This window comes from Vipera berus, assembly GCF_964194415.1.
Source record: "Vipera berus genome assembly, chromosome: 1".
NCBI classification, from domain to species: Eukaryota; Metazoa; Chordata; class Lepidosauria; order Squamata; family Viperidae; genus Vipera; species Vipera berus.
Genome location: NC_138202.1, coordinates 151,163,681 through 151,189,922, shown reverse-complemented (window position 1 = coordinate 151,189,922; position 26,242 = coordinate 151,163,681). Strand labels below are relative to the sequence as shown.

Sequence of the window (26,242 nt, the reverse complement as noted above, 5' to 3'; positions counted from 1 at the left end):
CGAGAGACCTCCGCTGCGATCTGCAAGCACTTTATTCTCCAAGGCAACAGCCGCAACAAGAAACAAAGCCAGCGTTGGCCGCTACCTGCAGCCAACGCTGTTATATACACACCCAAAACACCCACCCAGACTCCACCCAAACACGTCCACACCCTCCCATTCCCTATAACTTTCCCACCCCTCCCCTACAAGTCCCTTCGCCCGTCGCCCAACCAGGTAAGCCTCCTCCCGTGCGCTGCCGCCACCGTGCTCCACCCCCTCACCACCTCCCTGCCGCGCCCAGCTCCAAAACCCCCTGTGGTCGTTCACGCCCGGGGCTCCCAGCCACCCAGGCACCGCGGCGGAAAGGGACCCGTCCCCCAACGGATCCGCCGGCTCCCATGCTGTGGCGTGGCCGAAGACAGCCGAAGTGGCGGCGCGGCCTCCTGGGCCTTCCGGGCCGCCGACGCACCGCCAGGCGAACACAGCTGCTGTGCCACGGAGGAAGACGTCCAAAGTGGCGGCACGGCCTCCGGAGCCTTCCGGGTCGCCGACGTGCCGCCAGGCGAGGACAGCTGCTGTGCGGTGGTGGAGGAAGACGTCCGAAGCGGCGGCGCGGCCTCCTGGGCCTTCCGGGCCGCCGACGCGCCGCCAGGCGAGGACAGCTGCTGTGCGGTGGTGGAGGGCGGTCGACGCGGCAGCGCGGCCCCCGGAGCCTTCCGGGCCGCTACGGAGCCGGTCACGGCCGGCGCGACCCCAGGAGCCTCGCGGACTGCTGGGGAGGCAGGCGAGTCTGGCGGGCGGCAGGCGGGGGTTGCTGGGGGGGTGGAGGGGCCCCCCCTCGAGTGTCGGGCTCCCGAGGCCCGACATGCTGCCCCCTCTACCAGGGGCCCACCTGGAATGCAAGGAGAGAGGGGTGAGTGCTCCGTTATGTGACCTGCAGTCTCCCCCTGGGTCCCTCCCGGCTTCCCTGGATGTTTTCGGTGGAACGCGCGGAGAAGGCGTGGTGCACACACATGCCCATCCCGCACCCAGGTGGCCTCCTCCATGGGGTATCCCTTCCAGAGCACCAAGTATTGCACCCGCCCCCTCCGTTTTCGGGAGTCCAGGATCTCTTGTACCTCATAGTGGTCGCCGTGTACAGGCCCTGGGCCGCCCTCCCCCACCGCCGCAGAGGCAGTTGTAGCAGGCTTCAGCAGGCTACTGTGGAAGACGGGATGTATCTTCCCAAGGAGGGGGGGTAGCCGAAGCCTGACGGTGACAGGGTTTACCACCTGTATAACCCGGAACGGCCCGAGATACTTGGGCCCTAACTTCTTACAGGGCACCTGTAACCGCAGGTACTTCATGGAGAGGTATACAAGATCACCTACTTTAGGGAATGCAAATGGTCATCTCTTTCTGTCTGCCTGCTCTTTGTATGTCCCTGCAGCCCGCTCTAACGCTTTCTTTGCCATCCCCCATACTTCCTCCAACCGGTGCATCCACTCCCCGGGTGTGCAGGATGCAGGGGCACCCTGGTCACAACCTGCGATGGGGACGAATTCATATTCCGAGACTACTTTAAAGGGGGAGAACCCAGTGCTGCTATGCACCGCGTTGTTGTAGGCTACTTCCGCAAAGGCTAGCAGATCCACCCATTCAGACTGCTGGTATGAGACGTAGCAACGTAGGTATCGCTCCACTGCCGCGTTCGCACGTTCCGCAGCCCCATTTGTGCTTGGGTGGTACGCCGAGCTCAGGCCCTGTGTTGCTCCGATGTAACGCACGAAGTCCTTCCAGAACCGGGCCGTGAACTGCACCCCTCGGTCCGAGATGATACGTCGTGGCACCCCGTGGAGACGGTAAATGTGTTGGACAAACAGCCAGGCCAACCGACGGGCCGAAGGCAACCCCTTGCAGGGGATAAAATGGGCCTGTTTCGAGAATAAGTCTACTACTGTCCACAAAACGTTGTACCCCTTGCTTTCCGGTAGTTCGACCACAAAGTCCATGGCAATGTCCTGCCAAGGCCGTATGGGGTCCGCCACCTGTTGCAGAAGGCCTGCCGGTTTGTTGGTGGAGGGCTTGGTGGTCGCGCAAACGCGGCATCTCTGCACGTAGCTCTCGATGTCTCGCCTCATGGTTGGCCACCAGAACTGGCGGCGAGCCAAATGTAGGGTTTTTACGAATCCGTAATGGCCTGCCTGCCTGGCGTCATGGCACTGATAGAGCGCTCGATCCCGTACCGCCGCAGGCACATACAGTCTGACCCCGTGCCAAGCTAAGCCATCCCGCAACGTGAGTGTACCGGGGTGCGCCTGCATCCACTCATCAGTTGCCAGAGCCCCCTCGTAGGCCTGCAGGAAGTTGTTTGTTAAGGCGTTGGCCTTGTGCTCCGCCCCCTCCACCGGGCGGGGTGGCGGTACCAGTGCCTGCACCACCTCCTCTTTCCGGCAATCATATTGAGGTAGCCGTGACAAGGCGTCTGCCAGGAAGTTCCTACCCCCGGGCACATACTTGAGCCGGAACCGGAAGCGCCGAAAGTACTGGGCCCACTGCATGTGCTTCGGGGACAGCCGGCGAGGCGTTTGTAAGGCCTCCAGATTTTTATGGTCCGTCCATACCTCGAACTCTTGGCTAGCCCCTTCAAGCAGATGTCTCCACGTCCCCAAGGCCCAGCGGACCGCGAAAGCCTCTTTCTCCCAGATAGCCCAAGCCCTCTCCGCGGTGGTCAGTTTCTTGGAAGCATAAGCGCAGGGCCGCAGCTCCCCCGTCGCATGCCGCTGCAGTAGGACAGCTCCAACAGCCACGTCACTCGCATCGGCCTGCACTACGTAGGGCAGGTCAGGGTTCGGGTGACGTAGGACGGGCTCCTTAGCAAATTGTGCCTTGAGCATCTCAAAAGCCTGCTGGCACGCAGTGGTCCACGCCAGCTTTTGCCCTGGCCGCGGGGGTGTTGCTGAGTGCTTTGTCCGCAGCAAATCTGTGAGCGGCAAGGCGATGGAAGCAAAGTTTGGGATGAACTGGCGGTAAAAATTAGCGAAACCCAGGAAACTCTGCAACTGTTTCCGGGTTCGTGGGGCCTGCCATTGTTGGATGGCTTCCACCTTCCCTGGGTCCATCTCCACCCCGTTTGAGGACACCCGATATCCCAAATAGTCCAGCCGGGACTTGTGAAACTCACATTTAGAGAGTTTCACATATAATTGGGCGTCCCTCAGTTTGGTTAGTACACACCGAACCAGGGCGACATGCTCCTCCAGCGTTGACATGTATATGAGGATGTCATCAAGGTAGACCAGGACCCCCCGGTACAAATGTTCATGCAGGACTTGGTTAATCAATTGCATGAAGACCGCGGGGGCTCCCTGCAGACCAAACGGCATTACCCTGAACTGGAAACTCCCCAACGGGCAATTGAAAGCCGTCTTCCATTCGTCGCCGGCTTTGATCCGGACACGGTAGTACGCCTCCCTGAGGTCTAATTTGGTGAACACCCGGCCCGTAGCCAAATGGGCCAAAAGATCCTTCACCAGAGGGAGGGGGTACAAGTGCTCCACACACACCGCGTTAACCCCGCGGTAATCCACGCACAGTCTTAGGGTCCCGTCCTTCTTCTCCCTGAATAGGACAGGGGCCGCCATCTTGGACCGGGCAGGCTGGATGAACCCCCTCCGCAGGTTCTTATCTATGTATTGTCGAAGCTCCTGCATCTCCCGGGGTGCCATTGCGTACATGCGGGGTTTCGGCAGTTTCGCCCCTGGCTCCAGTTCAATGGCACAGTCCGTGGGGCGGTGGGGCGGCAGGGCATCACACTCTTTCTCGTCGAAGACGTCTGCTAGATCGCCGTACTCCCGTGGCACCTGTATCTCACGCCCAGCTCCCACCCCCGCGGCCCTTTCAGGCCCACCGGCCCCCTCGGGACCCATGAAGGTATGCTTTGCAGGGGGCTGGGGCCCCGTCCCTAGACGAAGGTGTCGGCACCCCCCCTCCCACCAGACCGTGGGACCCCATCTGCCCAACCATGTGAGTCCCAGGATGACCGCCTCCATCATGGACGGCACCACGACAAACCGTAGGGTCTCCCAGTGTGTACCTAACTCCATCCTCACCGGTGCCGTCACATGCGTGATGGGTGCCCCGCCCAGTAGGGACCCGTCCACCTGCTGGAACCGGAGAGGGTTGGGGAGCCGCTGAAGGGGGATGCCAGCCTCCCTTGCCGTTACCAGGCTGATAAGGCAGCGCGTGCTACCTGTATCGATCAAAGCTTTATATTCCCTCCTTTCGCCTGTTTGTGGGCTTATCAACGTCACAGGCAACACAAAAGGGCACACTGGAGCACTTACCATCGGGTCCTCCTCGTACTCATGGTCCTCAGACCCGTCGGATGTATCGGTCCGCCCATCCGCCGGCCCCTCTGGGCGCGTCAGGGTTGACGTTCGGGGTGTCTTGTCGGCCACCTGGTACGCCGTTCTGGAGCGCTCTGCGGTTCTCCTGGGAGTTGGGACCCGTGCCACCGGAGGGTTGGGCCCTGGCCGGGGCGGTGGTAACGGGCAGTCCACTGCCCGGTGGCCCGGTTGGTCACATCGGAAACAGCGAAACGCTGGACGGGGCGCCGGTAGGGGGGCGGGTTGTGACACCGCCGGCCCGGGCTTCCGGCCCTCGGCTTTCGGCTCTCCCGCGGCCTTCCATGCTCCAGGCCCCACTTCAGGCCTGCCCCGGGTGTCCTGCAAACCAATATCTAGCTCCACCGCCACCCTGAACCAGTCCTGAAGCCGTGCCGGGACCCCCCTCACCACACATGCCCGCCGGAGAGCTCCATCAAGGCCGGCCCGAAAGTGGTGCACCAGCAAGCGCTCAGGCCACGAGCGCAACCTGCCCGCAACCCTGCAGAACTCGTGCACGTACTCCTCCGCTGGCCGTCCTCGCTGCCTGATGGTTAAGACCTCGGCTTCTGCACGGTGCATACGGGAAACATCTTCGAACCGGACGCGCAGGGCATCCAGGAATAGCCCAACGTCGCCGAGTTCACGGGCGTGGTCACTGTAAAGATCCGCTGCCCAGGTCGCAGCCTCTCCCTGAAGGCATGCGGTGACCGCCACCACCATCGCCCACTGTGATGTGTAGGCCTGGGCATACCCGTCCAGATGGTTAATCACCTGACCCAGGAACATACCCAGGCGGTCGGGGTGGCCATCGTAGGTTGCGGTGAGCGGTGGGGGTCCCCATACCACACCCGGACCCCAATACCCAACAGATGAAGGGGCTTGGGCCTGGGACGCCCCCGCCAACCTGGGTGCCGGACGACCAGGGGCCCGGTCAGGTGTTGGCCATGCTTCTCGCCCCCCTTGTGCTTGTGTGGATGAGGGCCGAACGCCACCCTCCCCGGTCACCTTGAACTTTGGGCTGGCCAGTCGGAAACGAGACGTTGCTGGCTGACTGGGTGCCCCCCCAAGAGACCACTGGCCTGTGTCTCCTTCAGGCCCCATGGCCGCCCAGGAACTGCTGTCACGTGCCCCGACCTCTCCGAACCTATCCCGTAGCACGTCCATAGTCTGGCTACCCGGGGCGGTTGAATAGCTCCATTCCTCGCCGTCGTCATCGGTCAGCCGGCGCTCCCTCCAACCCAGTGGAGCCCCACTGGGCCGGCCCGTTCGCCCTTGCTCGTGTCCTGTGCGGCCCAGGACCGAGCTCAGCCACCACTCCCCCCCCAGGGTCTGGCTGCTAGCACCCTGGGACTCCACCGCGGGGTCTGCTGGTGGTGCTTCCCACACCTAAGGCCGCACAGCTGGCTGGGCGTCCTCCACTTCCCTCTCCTCGGGTGGTGTTGCCTCCACCCCGGCCACGCCGGCCTCCTCCAATCCGGTCTCCAAGGCGGCTCCTTGCAAGCCCTCTGCCATGGCACTCAAAGCGAAACACAGCAGAAAGGCAGAAAGGCCGCAATGCTAATGGAGAACGCTGGCTTTCTGTCAAAGCTCGTCCTGCAGCAAGCAGGGCAGAGTGCCGAACACAGGAACGAGAGACCTCCGCTGCGATCTGCAAGCACTTTATTCTCCAAGGCAACAGCCGCAACAAGAAACAAAGCCAGCGCTGGCCGCTACCTGCAGCCAACGCTGTTATATACACACCCAAAACACCCACCCAGACTCCACCCAAACACGTCCACACCCTCCCATTCCCTATAACTTTCCCACCCCTCCCCTACAAGTCCCTTCGCCCGTCGCCCAACCAGGTAAGCCTCCTCCCGCGCGCTGCCGCCACCGTGCTCCACCCCCTCACCACCTCCCTGCCGCGCCCAGCTCCAAAACCCCCTGTGGTCGTTCACGCCCGGGGCTCCCAGCCACCCAGGCACCGCGGCGGAAAGGGACCCGTCCCCCAACGGATCCGCCGGCTCCCAGGCCATACAGCCCTGCGCCCGACTGTCCAGTGCCCCGGCCTGCCTTGCCAAACGCGTCGTGCTGCGGGCTCCCGAAACGGCAGTCCCGCCACCAGCCGTAGCCCCTGTACCCTCCCAGGCCGCCATGAGTGGGCCCGAGCCTCCGCCGGTCAGCTGTGGCGCGGCCGAAGACAGCCGAAGTGGCGGCGCGGCCTCCTGGGCCTTCCGGGCCGCCGACGCACTGCCAGGCGAAGACAGCTGCTGTGCCGCGGAGGAAGACGTCCGAAGCGGCGGCGCGGCCTCCGGAGCCTTCCGGGCCGCCGACGCGCCGCCAGGCGAGGACAGCTGCTGTGCGGTGGTGGAGGAAGACGGATGAAGCGGCGGCGCGGCCTCCTGGGCCTTCCGGGCTGCCGACGCGCCGCCAGGCGAGGACAGCTGCTGTGCCGCGGAGGAAGACGTCCGAAGCGGCGGCGCGGCCTCCGGAGCCTTCCGGGCCGCCGACGCGCCGCCAGGCGAGGACAGCTGCTGTGCGGTGGTGGAGGAAGACGGATGAAGCGGCGGCGCGGCCTCCTGGGCCTTCCGGGCTGCCGACGCGCCGCCAGGCGAGGACAGCTGCTGTGCGGTGGTGGAGGGCGGTCGACGCGGCGGCGCGGCCCCCGGAGCCTTCCGGGCCGCTACGGAGCCGGTCACGGCCGGCGCGACCCCAGGAGCCTCGCGGACTGCTGGGGAGGCAGGCGAGTCCGGCGGGCGGCAGGCGGGGGTTGCTGGGGGGGTGGAGGGGCCCCCCCTCGAGTGTCGGGCTCCCGAGGCCCGACAATGTATTTGTCTGAAATGGAACTATTGTAACCCAGACACCACGTTGCTTTTTAAAGATATTATTGTAATAGTGGAAAATTAATAAAAAAGAAAAAAGAAATAAGACCAGGTTCTGGGACAATGTTTGAAGGGACTAAAATCAAGATTTGTCGGTGGAGATTCTCAGCTATCCAGGTCATATTTTGAGCTTAAATTGCTGAAGTTGCCTTTTCCAAATGGCATTTTCTATTTTCTATATGTTATTATAACCACATGTTCCTTACACCTTTGTGCCCCTCAGTGATTTCCAGTGTTCTCAGAAGTGGGCATGGTTGGTTTTTTTTTGGTCTGTAGAAAGCCAGATCATTTCTTTTAAACCTTAATACAAACAGCATCATGTAAACATTCTCTGATATTACTAAGCATCAAAGCGATTCTACAGCAAACATTTTTTGCCAGAACTACATCAAAGAGAAATACCAGTGAGTGAATTCAAGGTATTTGATAAAGCACTGCAGATGGGGATATGGTCAATGATCCAGATGGCACCTTACCTCGACTTATACGATTGGCATCTTAAGCATTGTGAATTAAAGGAAGTATATAAGCTCAGTCTCCAGGCATGTATCAATCTTCTGCTCAGAATTACAAACATTTTTGTTTTTGCTTGTTCTTCCATCTATGGCTTCATTTTGTTTATGAAGACTGTAATAAGTTCTACTTATGGAATAGCAGCAATAACACAATCGCAAACAGATGCAGATAAGCAACAAATAAATCCTAACTAATTAGAATTGGGTCTAAACAGAGCCCTAATGAGCCTAAAAAAAGTGAATGGAAATAATGCTCCTAAATGAAAGGAAAAAATGTAGGAAGAGGTATATGAGCCAATTGGAAACACTACGGGAATAAAAGAGAAAAAAAGAGGATTTTTTTTATTCTGTATCATGTATTTTTGAACAGAAAATCAACTGTGAACAGCAAAAAATAATGGATGCTGGGAAATAAAAAAAAGATGACAAAAAAGTACATAGTTTTGTGTTTCGACAAATAAGAAATAATTCTGGACAACAGAAAAAAATGCCAAAAATGTTGCATATGCATATATTTAAATCCATTTTTACAACTAACAGTGAGCATTTACAACTCTTTTGATCTTTAACAGTAAATGTGAAAAATAAAGAATGAGAAGGGAAGTACTTTCCATGGCTGAGATGTCCATATTTATTTTTCCCCCAAAGGCATTAAAATGGCAGTGAAATCTTCTGAGAAAGAGGCAAAGAATGAGAAAGGTGCAGATATATTTGACTGAAGTTTGTGCTTCAAAAGTACACTATTTGTTTTAAAAACCAAATGATATTTATTTATAACAATCAATTCCATATGTGTTTTCTCTTTTTCTGGCTAGAGTTGTCAATATTTGAAATCAGTTTTAAAATGACACCTGGCATTAAAATGATGGCACTTCTAACCAATGTGGCATTTCCATATTTACAACAACTAAAAAGAAATTTACAAGACATGATAGCATACAATCTTGACATTTAGTAATAGCGGTAAAACAAAATGGCATCTGGGCTTTTTCTGTACAACTATGAGAATAAGACTTCTATTCACATTTCGTTTAAAAAAAATCATTTGTAATTTGATCTGATCTACACATTTCCCAAATCCATTTCCCTGTTCTCAAACCTTTCATCACGTTGCCCACACCTTCACCGAACTACAGGAACTACAAGTAATGAGATCTAAAATCTAAATGGAGCAAACCTCCTCTCTTTCCAATTTCTCTCCCGTCATCCTGATTATTAAAACTCTTCCTTCTTTCCTTCTTTGTAATTCACTTTCACACTTCTCCCTCAAAACAATGAATCCATTACTCAATTTCTTCTCAAGTAAAGTTAGAAACTGTATGATTTATGAATGCTACACCCAAGAATCAGGGGACCCAGGATATTGTTCTGTTCTGTAAGAAGGTCGTCTGGTAGAATAGAAATCAACATAGTTTGTGGTTGATTTCAGTCCATACTGTGTTGTGTAATCTGTAGAAGCTGGGAAGTGAACCCGATCATCAAAATATGGGTCTTCGTAACTATGTGGGGATTGCAAATACAATCTGTATGCATCATAATGCTTTCTGTTGGAATCATCTTGACTGTAGTATAAGTGCTGATGCTATTTGGAAAATAAAACAAAAGCACAAGTAGTATTATTCACTTTCTTAGAACTATATAACAGATTTCCATGCATAGAAGTAGCAATAAATTAGTCATATGATAAATGAGTTCTGTGATGACATTTCTACAGTGAGAAATAATATTTATCAAATCTTGCACAGTTTATTTTTATTAGCCTTTTTTAGATCTACTTTCAAGAAGGCCAACAATGAGCCTGTATAATCTGTTTTATAATGAGTTAGCTCACGAGTGCAGTGTGTATATAAAACAATACTTTTGATCCGGTATTTGAGCCCAAGCATCTGTGGAGTCAAGAGACAGTTTCTTAATCAAGTATGAAGATGATGGTGATTACCGTATATACTTGAGTATAAGCCGAATTTTTCAGCCCACTTTTTGGGCTGAAAAATTCCACTTCGGCTTATACTCCAGTCAACAAAAAAACTTACCGAGGACTTGTGCGCGGCCGAGGCTTTGGTGCTTCCGGGATCGCGCGCACCTCTCCCAAGCCACCGCCGTCTGAGACCTGCCGAAGTTTGGGGAGGTTTGGGGAGGTGCGCGCGCACCTCCCCAAACCTCCCCAAACGTCGGCAGGTCTCCGTTCCTCCTGCCGACGTTTGGGGAGGTTTGGGCGCCTCCCCAAACCTCCCCAAACGTTGGCAGGTCTCCGTTCCTCCTGCCGACGTTTGCGGAGGTTTGGGCGCCTCCCCAAACCTCCCCAAACGTCGGCAGGTCTCCGTTCCTCCTGCCGACGTTTGGGGAGGTTTGGGCGCCTCCCCAAACTTCCCCAGGTCTCCGTTCCTCCGCGCAGACCTGCCGACGTTTGGGGAGGTTTGGGCGCCTCCCCAAACTTCCCCAGGTCTCCGTTCCTCCTGCCGAAGTTTGGGGAGGTTTGGGCGCCTCCCCAAACCTCCCCAGGTCTCCGTTCCTCCGCGCAGACCTGCCGACGTTTGGGGAGGTTTGGGGAGGCGCCCAAACCTCCCCAAACGTCGGCAGGTCTGCGCGGAGGAACGGAGACCTGGGGAGGTTTGGGGAGGTGCCCAAACCTCCCCAAACGTCGGCAGGAGGAACGGAGACCTGCCGACGTTTGGGGAGGTTTGGGGAGGCGCCCAAACCTCCCCAAACGTCGGCAGGTCTGCGCGGAGGAACGGAGACCTGGGGAGGTTTGGGGAGGCGCCCAAACCTCCCCAAACGTCGGCAGGAGGAACGGAGACCTGCCGACGTTTGGGGAGGTTTGGGGAGGCGCCCAAACCTCCCCAAACGTCGGCAGGTCTGCGCGGAGGAACGGAGACCTGCCGACGTTTGGGGAGGTTTGGGGAGGCGCCCAAACCTCCCCAAACGTCGGCAGGTCTCCGTTCCTCCGCGCCCTGCCTGCCTGCTTCTTTCCGCAGCGGAAAGAAGCAGGCAGGCAGGGCGCGGAGGTCCGGAGACCTGCCGACGTTTGGGGAGGTTTGGGGAGGTGCGCGCGCACCTCCCCAAACCTCCCCAAACTTCGGCAGGTCTCCGGACGGCGGCGGCTTGGGAGAGGTGCGCGCGATCCTGGAAGCACTGAAGCCTCGGCCGCGCGCAAGTCCTCGGTAAGCTCCGGGCGGTCACTTGCTTCGCGTCTCCTGAGGGAAGGGGGGGCGACTGGAGCGGGCGTGTTTCCTCGCCTGCTGGGCGCCGCGATTTGCCCGGGGAACGCGCGGGCCCCGAATGGCAGCGTGGAGCGAGGAAGCGGACAGCCAGGGCTTCCCCGAGAGCCGCGGCCACACAGGGTATTCCTGTGTATTCAGGCTTGCAAAATGGCGGATCGAGCCTCTGCTGACGGCAGAGGCTTGCAGAGCGCGGATCCAGCCTCCGCCGGCGGCAGAGGCTTGCAGAGCGCGGATCCAGCCTCCGCCGGCGGCGGAGGCTTGCAGAATGGCGGATCGGCTTATACTCGAGTCAACAACTTTTCCCAGTTTTTGGGGGTGAAATTGGGGGTCTCGGCTTATACTCGAGTCGGCTTATACTCAAGTATATACGGTACGCATGCTTCAGTCTTTTAAGTAACATTATTTTCATTTTTTGTCCTCCCTAGTGAAGATACAAAACTAACAGGAGATATTTATTCTTAGGAAAATGACTGTAGTCTATTTCAATCGACACTTTCATTGTTATTTAATGAAACATAGTTAAATTACTTTCCTGAGGAATATGGTGGCTCACGTGGTTAGGGCTGGAGGTTAGAAGCTCATGTCTGAGACATGAATGTTGCCGTGGAGCAGGGTTGAGCTCCTGTCCTTTGCTCCATCTCCTGCCAGGGACATGAAAGGAACCCCAACTGGGAGTCTCCTACACTTTTTTAAAATCTCATCTTCAAAATAAAGTTGTGATCTCCATTCAATACTTGTTCCATTGCCTATTCATTTATCTTGCTAGAATGCTGCAACTGCATTATTTTCTCTCTAGCGCATTTGTGTTTGGGCAACATACACAAACTAATGTCCTCCTTAGAGAAATCATTTACCTCTCTATAAACTTCCATCTTTGACTACGTCCTGAGAAGAGTTGCTTTTTTTCTATTATTAGTTTGTACTTTCCCCACAATTCATGAAAATTCAAAATTGTAAGAATTATGCCCTGCATTTCAACAAAGTTCATTACTATGGATAATGATGGAAAACCAAAGTGTCATATTGTTTCTTCAGCTGTTCCACTAGTAAGCTCACACACTAGCATCTCATCAACCTCCTGCTAAAGGCATTTTTCTGTATTGAGGATTTGGTTCTATGTCATTTTTCATTCCTTACTAATTGCAAATCTTGTTGTGCAATTGATTTTATAATTTTCTTTTTTCTGGTGGCACATTTTAAGGATATGATTAATTATGCCTCTGTAGGAAAAAATATTTTGCATGTATAGGCCACCTGTTGTGCAAATATTGCATATATACTTTCAGTGAAGATGCTCCATAACCCACTTTGGTATACCCATGGCTCCTTTGTTTAATTTGTCTATGTGTTATTTGTATCCCTATTAACTAATGTCATTTTGCTTTTACTTATCAGACAAATTTCTTGAGGAATATAATTAGACTTTTTAGGACCTTGTTATGTCTACTTCCCTATCATGGGTGTTGGCCAGAGTTTTTCTTGGAGGGAAGAGGGAATACATCTATATTTCTGTGCTATCGGACATTTTTGGTGAAGAGATATTTTTTTCAGAAAATTTTACATGATTTCTCAGGATAATGCTGTTTAATGTCCTTAGATTACATAAAATGCATCCTCACTGGGACACAAACTGATTATCTTCAGAATAAGCTTCCACACCTTACCTGTAGGCGCCGATTTTGGTCCCTTGCTGGTGAGGAATAGGAACTGATATAAATTGGCGAAGGTTTACTAGAGCCTGTAGGTAAATAGCAGTATTGTATTAAAACCAAACTTCATGCCAATTGAGCATTTTATGCTTTATTGAAAGAACAATTTTTTTCCAAATCAATAAGTCATAAATAAACTGGTCTGGTATCAGAAAAGCTCCACTGGAACTCAATACATTATTTTGGAAGCTATTTTATAGGTGCTTTGCAAATATAACCTCAACTTGCTTCCAGTATGCTTCCCCCATCCCAACCCCTGTAATTTACATTCCTACTTTCAGTTTCATCCCACTGGGCCCTTACCAGTATAGATGTCTTTATGTGCAATCCCATCACCTTGGCTATTATAATATTGCATAGAAGACTGGGTCCTTTCATATTCAGAATGAGGGTCTCGAATTCCCAAGAGTGCTGGTGAGGAAGATGTGCTGCCAACTAGGAAAAGAAGGAGGCAGAGAGAGCGGATCAAACAGAGAGAGAGAGAGAGAGAGAGAGAGAGAGAGAGAGAGAGAGAGAGAGGGAGGGAGGGAGGGAGGGAGGGAGGGAGAATAATCAACTACTTGACTAGTGACAAAAAAAGGATAACAAGTGTATATCTGCCAATATTAATTGTGATCTGGAAGAGAGACTTTGCACTCAGTGCAGCAAGTAATCTGTTAAGATTAGAAATATGATGATCCAGTTAAAATGTTAACTTCAAACTCCAACTCCATCAGTTTATTGGACAATGTGCTCATCTGTAGCTCTCCACTTATCCAATTGCACAAGGCTATTGTAAAGATTAAATTAGGTGGTAGCAATACCGTGGACATAATGATGGGACACAAGTTTGAAAATATGTAATCAGCAACTAGGTAAAATAGACATTTATTAGACATTAAATATATGGATTTTAGAACATTAAATTCCTAAGTAGTGGAACAGAAATGATTAAAACAAAATAACAAACAAACAAACATCTTTAAAAGCAAGGCTATGTCCTAATGTATACAAAGGCATTGGCAATTTTCTAGCAAAGAACCTTTTGACTTTACGGATCTTGCTGTAGAGGATGTTTGCTGATACTTTTTCATTATCACAAAAATATATCTACTTATGCAAAGTAGTCGTTTTCTTGAAGCACCACAGCCTTCTTTTGGTCTCTGCTGCTCCAAGGGAGAAAATGGCATATATCTCCTGAAAAGAACTTCCCACTTCAGTGGACCAAAAAAAAAAAGGGGGGGGGAATAAAATTCATATCTAAATACTGGACAACGATAAGCATCAAGGAATAGATTTCTGCCCCTCTTTCACCTCCATTTCAGTGTATCTGATACCACATGTGTATTGCAGCCTCATTTGGAAGTCACATAGCTACATCTTGGCAGCTGGCAAGAAACTGAACAGACCAATATGCTTGGACTCTGGAATTTCTAACGTTTGCAGAACTTCAAAGAACCAGCTCCCTGCCTGATATACTCATGATTTCTGGTCAGCAGAAAACTTCCTGTGTATCTCTTTTCATCTTCTTCTTGGCCCTCCCTTATCAGGTGGGATAGCATACCTGTGAGGATTGGTCAAAGAAGTCCTACCTGGGAGGCTGCAATGAATGTCATAGCTGTAGAATGCAGGTGCATAATATTCAGGAATGCAAGTGGATGGGTATGGGGGCTAAAACTATCTGTTGCCTCTCTGATTGAAGGAAGATGTTGCTGCCCTTGGGTTCTCTGATCTGAGCGTTCCAGTATGAATACTGTTAAGGTTTAACTTCAAGTATTCTCTCTTTGATTGGGTCAGACGGCTTTATAAGTCACCTTGGAGAGCTTTTGATTAAAAGTTTATAGTCTAGCCTTGCTTGATTTTGTCATATCAAAATCAAGTCAGGAAAGATAGCTTCAATTGCGTAGGAGAAGAGAGGCTGACAGAGAACAATTTTCTAAGGTTTGAAAAGATGTGTGCAAAACCTGTTTGGTTAATGACTATCAAGTTTGGCACATACAAAAAAGTTGATTGACTAACCAGATTGAATAATAGGTGACATCTGCTGATTTGCTGTAGACAAGGAGGGATGTGACTTGAATCTATCACGCTCAAGTGTTGACACAGGAGTAATAAAATGATTTTGATTCCAGCCATCCTATGGAGGAAGGAAAAGAAGGTCACAGGATAAATAAATTCCATTTAATTAAGAGAAATTGTTCAGACTTCACTATGGCATTGAATCTTAAAGAATATTATCTTTGTGAGAAAGGCAGTTAATATATTACCTTTTTATAAATGCTACGGAGGTCACGATATTGCCATAATGTGTTGAGCACCTGGGCTGCTGCCTTGACAACCTTCAATGATGATCTAAGAAGGAAAGATGTATCAGACACACACACACACACACACAACTACACAATGGTTGGCATCCAGTGCTAAGTTACCGTTAAAATAGTTTCCTTTAACAGAATTTTCCCCTTGCAACCACAAAATTAACTCTGAAAGCAGAGTCTGCAGCTCTGAAAGTGAGAAGTTCTATTAAGCTAACGTGGGTCTGCTAGCAACATTCCTTGACTGAAAATTAACTTCTGCTTTACGTGAACCATAGTTCACTTGAAAGAACATCAATATTTTATGATCAAAATGAACTACCAGCAACAAACAGGTAAATGGATAAGTTGGAAAGTAAGTCTCATATCCCTATAAAACAAACAGGTTATGACCCAGATAGCAAAGGACCTTGACTGTACACATGGAAAAAACATGAGGAGATAACCAAATGCACCCCTTTACTATGTGCACAGCTCTTCCTTTTTAGGAGACAGAAGTGCATAAAAGCTGTAAACCAAGAGTTGATAGGTTAACAGAGAACTTATTTCATGTGCCTATCCTGTTTGGATAGCATGATACCTGTATTTCACCTTGTACCAGTTATGCCAGCATACTGTGATGTATATTTCAAAACCACCTGGTGTAGGGAGTTAGACTGGCATGGACAGGTGGGCTTTTTTGATCTATCCAGATGTGTTCTTTATTTATGGAATGGCTATGGCACAGTTAACAGCACCGAGGAAGAATTAATCTAAGTGATTCAGAAAGAGGGGAAGACAAATATTCATTAAATTACCACTAAGAAATGAAGCTCTTTATAGACCTAATGAGGAAAGGTGCTAAATGCTAGACAGCATAATCTGGAAAATGCCTGATGACGATGAGAGACTCCAAGTTACTAAAGGGATATGCGATTCTTTCCTGTGTTTACACTTCTCTGCTGGATGATGCAGTGTCTTGTTCCCTTGCCTATGAATATTTTCTATCTATATTATGTTTTTTAGTTAAAGTTATCCTTTTGCTATGCTTTACTTAATAAACATTTGTGTTTTTATTTGTGTGTTTATTGCTTTCAAATCCACAAAATGCAAAATCCAGTGTCATTTAAATTTGGGGTATTTCGGGATTAGATTGCAGCAAGCTTTTTTTTTTAATGTGGAGATTGCCATGCATAGCTTTTGAGTATGTAGCCATTCCAAATGAAAACAACAGGGCTTGACATTCATTAGCAGAAACAAGCTCGAATGTATCATACTTCATTTAAAAGTGCCTTAGTTACCAATCCATTTACAAGCCCAGTTAAAGATGCAGGTTTTGGCTTACATGATGCGAGTTCTGAACAGCTCCTTCCATATAAGCTGAAAGCAGTGATTCTCAAACTAGGGTCTGTGACTTACAATTGAGCCACAAAAGGACAACTGCATTCCCTGCATCACCATCAGCCAGCTGGCTGGGAAGAACACACAATTTCAATTCCCACCTCTCAATGTCATGCCCTGTCAGTCAACTGCTTCAAAGGAATAAATAAAAACTGAATTCACTGAAGTTCAGAAGTGGCACATGGGTACTGTACTAAAATAATAATACATCCCACCTCCAAAGAGGCATCCATTTAGTTACTCACTTTGCATCCATGGTGTACTGTTCTACATGGAACTGTGATTGTGACTATAGCAACTCAAGAAGTGGAATGAGAAGGGGAATAGGAAATTTGATTATTTCTGTTGGAAAATGGGCATGTTTGTGCTAAGAGGTGATATGTATGACATATGTTGCACAAAATAATTTAAATGGTATGTTGAAAATTTTGGAGCTGTATTGATATTTAACAAGTTAAACATGCCTTTGTTTCAAAAAAATTTTTTTGCAGGTCCATGATCAAAATAAAATGACTTGACTTAATTTTTGGTACATAATAAATTTGATTAAAAGGGACTTTTAAAATGGGGTGGATGGGAAGGCACACACAAATGCAACTATAATTATCATTCAGTGAAAAATGGTATTTTGTATGAACATGTAGGCAGGGTTCTTTTAACTTGGAGATCCATGCATTTTTCAAATATTTCTTTGGGATTACTTACAAAAGATTTAACAAACACTGGTCTAATTGTTTATGAAAATCAGGGTTTCTATCAATGATGACCTCTAAACATGGCTTTTCTTTCCTTGAAGTTAGAATTTCACTTTCATTCTCCTCCTTTATTTTGTTGAACCTGTTGGGTTTGATTTACCTTATGAGATTGGAACATGAACACAGTGCCATTATTTATTTATTGATATTTCCCCCATATCCTTTATTTTATTATTTGCCATTAATTCATTACCGTATTTTCCGGCGTATAAGACGACTGGGCGTATAAGACGACCCCCTACATTTCCTGTTAAATTATAGGGTTTGGGCTATACTCGCCGTATAAGACTACCCCTCTTCCAACGCACACCAAATAAAAATTAAAAAACATCAGATCTGATTTTAATATGGTAATTTTAATTCAAATGCTTATGACATGCAGGTGCTTAGTAGGAAACCTGTCACTTATAAACATAAGGCTGTTTGTCATCAAACATGTAAACATAAAACAGTGCAAGTGGATTAAACTATAATAATAATAATAATAATAATAATAATAATAATAATAATAATAATAATAATAATAATAATAATAATTTATTTTTTATTTATTTTAATTCCATTTATATCCCGCCCTTCTCCGAAGACTCAGGGCGGCTTACAAACTTAGCAGTAGCCTTCATTCTATGTATATGCCTGCTTATTAGGGCTTTCACACACACCCCCAAGCGGCATTATTACAAAGTCAGCTTAATTGCCCCCAACAATCTGGGTCCTCATTTTACCTACCTCGGAAGGATGGAAGAAGAAGAAGAAGAAGAAGAAGAAGAAGAAGAAGAAGAAGAAGAAGAAGAAGAAGAAGAAGAAGAAGAAGAAGAAGAAGAAGAAGAAGAAGAAGAAGAAGAAGAAGAAGAAGAAGAAGAAGAAGAAGAAGAAGAAGAAGAAGAAGAAGATGGAGGGGTCCTTGGAGGTCATCTAGTCCAACCCCCTGCTAAGGCAGGAAACCCTATACCATTTCAGACAAATGGCTGTCCAGTCTCTTCTTAAAAACTTCCAGTGTTGGAGCATTCACCACTTCTGGAGGCAGGTTGTTCCACTGGTTAATTGTTCTAACTGTCTGGAAGTTTCTCCTTAGTTCTAGGTTGCTTCTCTCCTTGACTAGTTTCCATCCATTGCTTCTTGTCCTGCTTTCAGGTGCTTTGGAGAATAGCTTGGCTCCCTCTGCTTTGTGGCAGCCCCTGAGATATTGGATCCCTGCTATCATGTCACCCCTCACCCTTCTCTTCGTTAAATTAGACATACCCAATTCCAGCAACCGTTCCCTATTTTCCTAATTCACTTTTTCACTTTTCCTAATTCACTCTAAAGCTTTCCCTGCGCAGAGCCTTAAATAACACCAGCTGCCTGCAATTAGTGCAGGTTCGCATCCCACCAGGCTCAAGGTTGACTCAGCTTTCCATCCTTCCAAGGTAGGTAAAATGAGGACCCAGATTGTTGGGGGCAATAAGCTGACTTTGTAATAATGCTCCTTGGGGGCGGGGTGAAAGCCGTAATAAACAGGCATATACACAGAATGAAGGCTATTGCTAAGCACATTGATTTGTGCTTTAAATTGTAAGCCACTCTGAGTCTTCGGAGAAAGGCAGGATATAAATGGGATTTTAAAAAAAAAAGACCAAATGGGAGATCCGCTCCAGGTTTTCTAGCCAGCCCGCCCAGTTCCTGAGTCAAATGTGTCCTTAGAGCTAAGCCGCTGCTCTGGCTGCTGCCTTCCCCTCCTGCCTTTCAAGTTGGGATATACTACAGCTGGTCTTCAACTTTAGAAGGAAAGACGCCCAGACCCCAGCCTGTAAAAAATCACAGACTGCAGCTTCTTCTCCAATTGGTCCCGCTTTCCCTGCGCAGACTAAATGGGAGATCCGCTCCAGGTTTTCCAGCCAGCCCTGTCCCTAAATTTTCAGCACCCGGCGTATAAGACGACCCCTGACTTTTGAGAAGATTTTCATGGGTTAAAAAGTAGTCTTATACGCCGGAAACTACGGTAATTCATTCACACTGTATTCTGCTCTGCCCCAAAGAATCTGAACCACTAAACACTGACCATGAGAATAACAGGATTCAAAGCCCTAGTAATAAGAATAAAATATTTTTTAAAAATTCTATAATACAACTTAAAAAGCAATCCCAGGCACCAATCTTATGATCTCCAAATAATTCTTAAAGAGCCAGGCCAAGATTTAGTTCTTTTGAGTGTTGGAGCCAAAACAGACACAGCGACTGTAAAAAAACACCAACTTTCACACCACTCCCAAGAGGAGTGAAGAGGAGACACCCAGACAAGTCCTTAAAACTTAATCAAATAAAATTGGTAGATTCTGTCTGAAGTAGGAAGCCCTGAAGGGTAATCTAGACCAGGGGTGTCAAACTCAATTTCATTGAGGGCCACATCAGCATTGTGGTTGCCCTCGGGGTGGGGTGGGGTGCGTGGCCAGGGTGGGTGTGGCCTACTGGGTGGGCATGGCTAGAGTGCGTATGGCCTACTGGGTGGGCGTGGCCAGCTCTACATCGTTCGCATCAAGGGTGCCTATGGGGGCCTGGGCAGGAGTGGGACAGATCTGAGGGTCTCTGGCAGAAGGAGGGTCTCTGGGCCTGGGCCAAGGCAGTGGGGGCCGTTCCCTCACTGTTTCCAGGATGGCTTCGGGGGCCACATGAAACCACTTTGCGGGCCGGATCCGGCCCCCGGGCCTTGTGTTTGACATGTCTGATCTAGACCTATGCATATAAAGCTTTATAAGTAATAACTGGAAACAAGCAGATAACTAATGCAGCACCTGAAAGATCACTGCTAGATCATCAAAGCAACTTTTAGGAATTTGATAATTCAACTGAAATGTCCTTTTATGCACTTTGACAAATATAATGGCTAAAAAATATACTCACACTTTTAAATAATTAAGATTGCATTGGCTGGCAGTATTGACTAGCACGGGGCAACAAAATTGAATACAAAAATGTGTGATATTAGGGCCACTGGCTTGGATTGGCAAGTGCTTATGTAAAAATTCAAGGTCTTTTGACACACCTCATTTCATTTAGGAATCCCACAACCTCAGGAACAATTGTTCATGTGTATAGAAGTAGAGAGCAAGAATTCCTTTGGTACAGGTGACCCAGTGTCCTTACATATGCGTAAGAATTGCATATTTAATCTAATTTTAAAAAATCATCCCTAAGTGGCACTGAGAGTAAAACAAGAGAGAGAGAGAGCGATAAAGAGACTAGACTTCGAACACAGTTTAATGCTTCATAGTAGCATCCTTCATTTCAGTCTCTCTTTTTCCCCAATGTCACAGCAGACATTCCCAGCAATTTTTTCATGCTTTGCAACATAGCCACCTTTTAATGATCAGGCAGACATCGTCTTTTTATGACTTCAACCAGCTTTTGGCTGGAGGTTCTGATAAATACACACAGAGAGACATATATATGTGAGCACATATATACCCACATTTTCTTTGATCCGGTGCAGAGCATCAACTGGGAAAAGCGATAAATATCACTGGGATTTACAGAAATTTTTAATCCTGAAGCAGTTTGCAAGAAAAGGGCTTACAAATAAATGCTCTGTAACAAGGAGAGTGGCAGGCGCTATGTGGACCTTATGAAAATGAAAAAAGAAAAGACGCTAAGTTCCCTCTATTTCCTCCCGAACAAACAAAATATAAGGCTAGTCAGTGAATTTAATAAGCAGACAGTGTGGAAACAAAGTTTCCCAAATCAACAGCTATTTTCCTAATGTGATACATTCCTGTTCTCAGAAGCTATCAAAGGTTTCTATTGGAGAAATTCAAACATTCGGTACTGACCTGTCCCCTCTTCCTTTGGTTATGTTCACCAGTTTTTCTATTCCTCCAGTATCAGCCAAAGCTTTGGCATTTTCCATGTTTTTGCTGGTGACCTCGTGCAAAGCACAGCAGATGGCTGCTACTGTTTCGTCAGAGAGAATGTTGGGCCCACTGCCGCCGGGAAGGCGATTTACCAAGTCCCGCATAGCGTATTTACCTGAAAAGCAGGCTATGAATTATGCCACAGTATATTTTATTATTATTATTTATTATTTATTAAATTTTTATACCGCCCTTCTCCCGAAGGACTCAGGGCGGTGTACAGGGCAATAAATATCAAAATATAAATACAAAAGTTAAAAAGAAGTTAAAAAGGATTAAATAATTATGCCCAATATAATACAATAATAAAACTGTGTTAAAACTAAATCCAACCCCAAACCCATCAGACCAGGCCAGATTGTTCAAATAGATAGGTTTTTAAATCGCGCCGGAAGGAGCAAAGGTCGGGGGCCATCCGGAGCTCAACCGGCATATACTTTCAATATCGTAAAGAATGATGATACGGAGAAATACACATATTCAAAACAATGGAAAGAGGTTCTATTTAATATGGGAAAATTAATTTCATAAAAAAATAAATAGTCCTATGCAACTCTTTACAGAGCAGTGTTTCCCAACCTCATCAGTTTTAAGATGGGTGGACTTCAACTCCCATCATTCTCCATGCTGCTTAGGGAATTTGGGGAATTGGACGTCCATCCATCGTAAGAGTTGCTGAGGTTGAAAAACACTGGTTTAGAGGGAAAAAGTAGGTACTGCAATATCAATTTTCAATTTTTTTAAAAAAATATATGTACTAGATTCTTTTATTTGATTAAGGGAAAATGTGATTAAAATGATTCTGGCAAGAAGCCAAAGTACACAGACATATACAAATCCGTTTACTTATTTTAGATAACTTTGTTTTAGCTGAGCTATTTCTAAAGATAAAAAGGCACAGTCGAATTAACTGCATAGCTTTCAATATGTGGTTTCTTGAAACACAGCAGATATCAGGCAGCTCTCTCTTTTTCTTTCAAGTATAACGTGGAATACGCAGACAACAAAACAAGATCAATGTTATGACCTAATCTTGGCTCTAGTGAGTATGGAGGCAATAAATGTGTATAGAAGAGAAAAACCAGTTCTTCACATTATGGGTCTGTTCCTTTTATTTCATGAACAACTGAATAGGGCACAGATATTCTGCTTGCTTCATTTTTCACCTGTTACAAATAATCTCTGTGAATCTCTTAGAAAGAAAAAGATGGACATTGCATGATAAAGAAAAATAATAACCTCAAGCTTTGGGTTGATACAATTTAGGGACTTTTAATTAGTCTCTTTTTTTACAAACATGAAATGTATATGGATATAAATCATAATTAACATTTGGATTTAATTAGACAAGCGGTGCCCTGTTTGGGTCATCCTTTCCCAGATATTTCATTGACTATGAACAGACTGCTATTGAATCAAGAAATTCTATTGGAAAATGAGTAGTGTTGTTTCCTTCACTGACAGTACTGAAGGAACAATATTTTTTTCATCATTTCAGGAAACCTGTAATGCATGTGGAATTAATTTTTCTCATTGCTTCATTGCGGGGAACCCAAGATAGAGTTCTTTGAGAATAGTTCTGCAGGAATCTCCACTGAGATGTAGGAAGCTGTCAGAGTCCGTTTAAAAATACAATCACATGACTTCCTGAGGGCTAGGGCAGGATTAGTCTACCTCAGTGGTTCTCAACCTGTGATCTGAGAAGGCTTGAAGAAATGTTATGATTTAAATCTTGAGTCTTGGGGGTCCGTGGTGAAGAAAACGTGGAGAACCACTACCTTATCTCCAGTGGCCGAAGGAGGGGCTGGTCTATACTCATTTTCAAAGTAAGAGCAGTTGAAAAATAAAACAGGCAAGGACTAAGACAAATTGGCTGATGTATTTGACTGAATATCCAAGCCTATGTTCATGGCATATATAGTTGTTGCTTCTTTAAGAGTCACATGATGAGTCAATTTCTCACTGCTGGGTGGGGAAGGAGCAAGATTGGCTGGGAAACTGTCATGGAATGTTCAAAATGACCATCATGTGACTGCAGCAGCCTGAAGCAGCCACAACTTCCCCAAATTTCATGCTCTAAGGAGTCACTGATCCCATATTTTGGACACATGTGGTAAGTTAGTCCATTTCAGGTCCCTTGGTTCAAACACTGTTGTCCTATGGCGCACTGTTTCACCCAGATAAAAGATGTGACAAGTTTTTCAATAATATATAGTTGAGAAAAGTATTAATTCTGTGCTATGGTAACTGCAGACAACTTTCAGTATTTAAGTAAAAACTATGATCGATCATACATTTAAACATTTATATTGTCTCCTTACAGGAGGGGATGGGTCATCCCCTCCAGTTGATGGCAATTTGTGGTTCTCTTAGATTCTCAGCTTGTGCCTCATTGAAATGTGAACTGAGTATGTATCTCATCCTTTTTTCAGCACTTCTCTCAATTTTTATGAGCTGTGTTATGAGGCCTGTCAGATGATAAAAACAGATGCAGCATAAATGATTCTTCAAGTTACCATGTCCATGATTTATCTGCTGAATGAGCCCTACATTGTACAGAAAATGTTGAGGCCTGTTTGAATTTATACATTTTATCATGACATTAAGCATGTCTGAAGAAGCTAGAATATGGCTAACAAAATGTTAGCACATTCTCATCATCTCAGATGCATCACCTTGGAATCATTTCACCAATTGATCAAATCCATTGGTTCCTTATCCCAAATCCATTCCTTATTCTTTCAGCTAAACAAAATACCAAAGCGTATTATTACGTACAGAGCCATATTATAAGCTTTTGCCCTGCCTATGAAATCCTTTCCCAGGTGTGTTGTTTCTCAGATAGTGTGTTTAAACCTTCCTATTTTCCTAGCTATGTTTTAATTAGCTTTTTATATTAAGTGATCACAAAATCACTTTATAATATTTTAAATGCTTCCTTGCACGTTTTAATGAATTTCATAGTTTCCACTGTTTTTAATAATTACTTTTGTAATCTCTCCACACATTGGGAGTATCTGAAGGAATGTTTTGTCCACTGCCACTACCAAAAGGCACAGAGTATTCCAAGCACTGCAGCCAGAATGTTATTCTGATTTCTTGTATTTGATTTAAACTTCATAAAAAACTTGGGTTTAGATCTAAAAGTGTAACCTTTTATACTTTCTGCTCTACAAGAAGGAACATTTCTTGGCTAGCAAGCTATATTTCAAGCAAATTCATCTGGTTTGATCTTGAGAAATACCAAATCAATTCCTATTCATAGGCTTTTCACAAACTCAAACCAATAATCTAGACTGTATTAATAAACATATTAATAAAGATTCTTCCTTCATTTATAAAAAGAAATACAGAGGAAGAAGGGAAGAGTGGCTTATTGGTAAGAAATGGGTCTTATGTATCCACATTGCCATTTTGAGAGAAATACAAAAGTTAAAAATAAGGTTTTAATTTTTTTTTTATAAAAAAACTGTAAATCTCCAAAGGAAAAGCATCTTTGGGAGCTGTCAGAACCCACCATTAGATGTAAAAGATCTATGGTTATACTGAAACTGAAAAAAAAATCCAATCAAGTTCAGCAAATATAAATTCCACCCAAATTAATTTATCTTTGATGGCAGTTTTTCACAGTGGAGAGGCATAGAATGGATAATAGAATTCTAAAATGATTTTTTAAAAAACATGTCTTCAAAGTTTCTCGTATTTATAGTTTGGATTGTGCCCCTCAATACTCACCTATAAGCTCCTTGTTACGCACATCTAGTGCCATATTTCTCAGGGCTGTTGCCACAGAAGAAACAACTCTATCATTGTCCATTCTTAGCAATTCCACAAGAATTGGGAGTCCTTTCTCTTTCCTGACAGCCGCTCGAATATATGCTGCAAACTGTTGCATAAAAATAAAAGTTACTTACAAGTCTTTTCTTATTTATGAATCCATCAAAATTACCTTTCAAAACATAATTTTTTATAACTTTTCAAAATTTATTTTATAGCTTTTCAAATGAGTTTATTCTAACTATAAATGGGAATCCTGCATCCAGCGGCCATTAAATTAAGTGTGAGTTTGGCACTGATTGAGTTCGGAAGGCTTTTTCTTATGAGTCATAGAGAAATAAAATGAATTAAAATACTAAATTATGTGATCATTGTTTCAATAGCCATTAAAGATGCAGTGACATTTATAGAATAAAGACAAAATGTTTGGAAAGTCAAGCTGCTGAAGCAATTTAACATAGCAGTATGTTATTTATTTATAAGTTTCTTCCAAAGTAGATATTAAAAAAAATCCTTGGAATGACAAAATACTTTGTAAAGTAACGTTTACGAGCTTTGCAATTCAGAAGTTGAAGTGTTCAGTATCTTTGTCTTTCACTTTTTTATTACTTCAGCAAAGTCAATTAGCTGAATTAAATTCTTTTTCTTTTACTAGAAAAATGCTAGATTTTTGAATCTTACTAGAATATAATCTAAAAAGTATGATAAATGATACTACACAGTTATAAAACTATGTTCAGACAAGATGCTCCAGTATTCTTAACAGAGTGCTATTTGTAATGCTCTTCTCCTGAAAAAAAAAAGATTTTTGTTTCTGTTATATGCTGTAAAAGATCAGATTTATAAACTGCAGAAGGCAGTGATCAAGAACCACCATCAATCTCTAATAGCTTATTTTTTAAAGAAAAATTAGGAAAGAAGAATTGTAGCTTTGTCCTTGAGAGGAGTGGGAATTTGAAACTCTGGGACATGTTTTGCTGCATTGCCTTTAAAAAAACAAACCTATGAGATACTTGTATTTCCCTATGTATATAACATAAATACCTAGACAGCAGAGACCGATTGCCTTAGTTCAGGGGTCTTCAAACTTGGCCCTTTTATGACTTGTGGACTTCAACTCCCAGAATTCCTCAGCCAGGCATGCTAGATGAGGAATTCTGGGAGTTGAAGTCCACAAATCATAAAAGGGCCAAGTTTGAAGACCCCTGCCTTAATCTCTTGCTAACTGACTGGAAGCAGGGACTTCAAAGAATGTAGTCTACTTCTGTATCAGAACTATGATTAAATATAAACAACGGCTTCAAGTGAGGTGAACCTTAACTAGGCTTCCATAACTCAATGTATTTTCTCTCCCCATTTCCTCCCTGCCTTTTCTCTTTTCCTTTTAAATAAGCACATAACATTCTATGTTTTACTCTGCTATTTCTTGGTTATAATTGGTTGGGCAATAATTGCTACAAATAACTAGGACAGATAACTAAAAAGACCATAATG

The 26,242-nt window shown here is 46.1% G+C and overlaps 1 protein-coding gene across 2 annotated transcripts in view; it reads right to left on the bottom strand.

Moving 5' to 3' along the window:
- Window positions 1-8,146: 8,146 nt before the first annotated feature.
- The window catches only part of PKP4 (plakophilin 4), a 203,360-nt gene continuing 185,264 nt past the window's right edge, over window positions 8,147-26,242 (bottom strand). The window contains exons 16-22 of one of the 2 annotated variants that reach the window (XM_081312603.1): window positions 24,707-24,857; window positions 20,891-21,086; window positions 14,902-14,986; window positions 14,654-14,771; window positions 12,959-13,090; window positions 12,611-12,684; window positions 8,147-9,307 (exon numbers count right to left, since the gene is read on the bottom strand). In XM_081312603.1, coding sequence (XP_081168729.1) covers window positions 9,059-9,307; window positions 12,611-12,684; window positions 12,959-13,090; window positions 14,654-14,771; window positions 14,902-14,986; window positions 20,891-21,086; window positions 24,707-24,857 — 1,005 coding nt within the window. In that variant the 3' untranslated portion in view covers window positions 8,147-9,058. The remainder of the gene's footprint in view (window positions 9,308-12,610; window positions 12,685-12,958; window positions 13,091-14,653; window positions 14,772-14,901; window positions 14,987-20,890; window positions 21,087-24,706; window positions 24,858-26,242) is intronic. The other variant, XM_081312604.1, reaches the window with a different exon arrangement.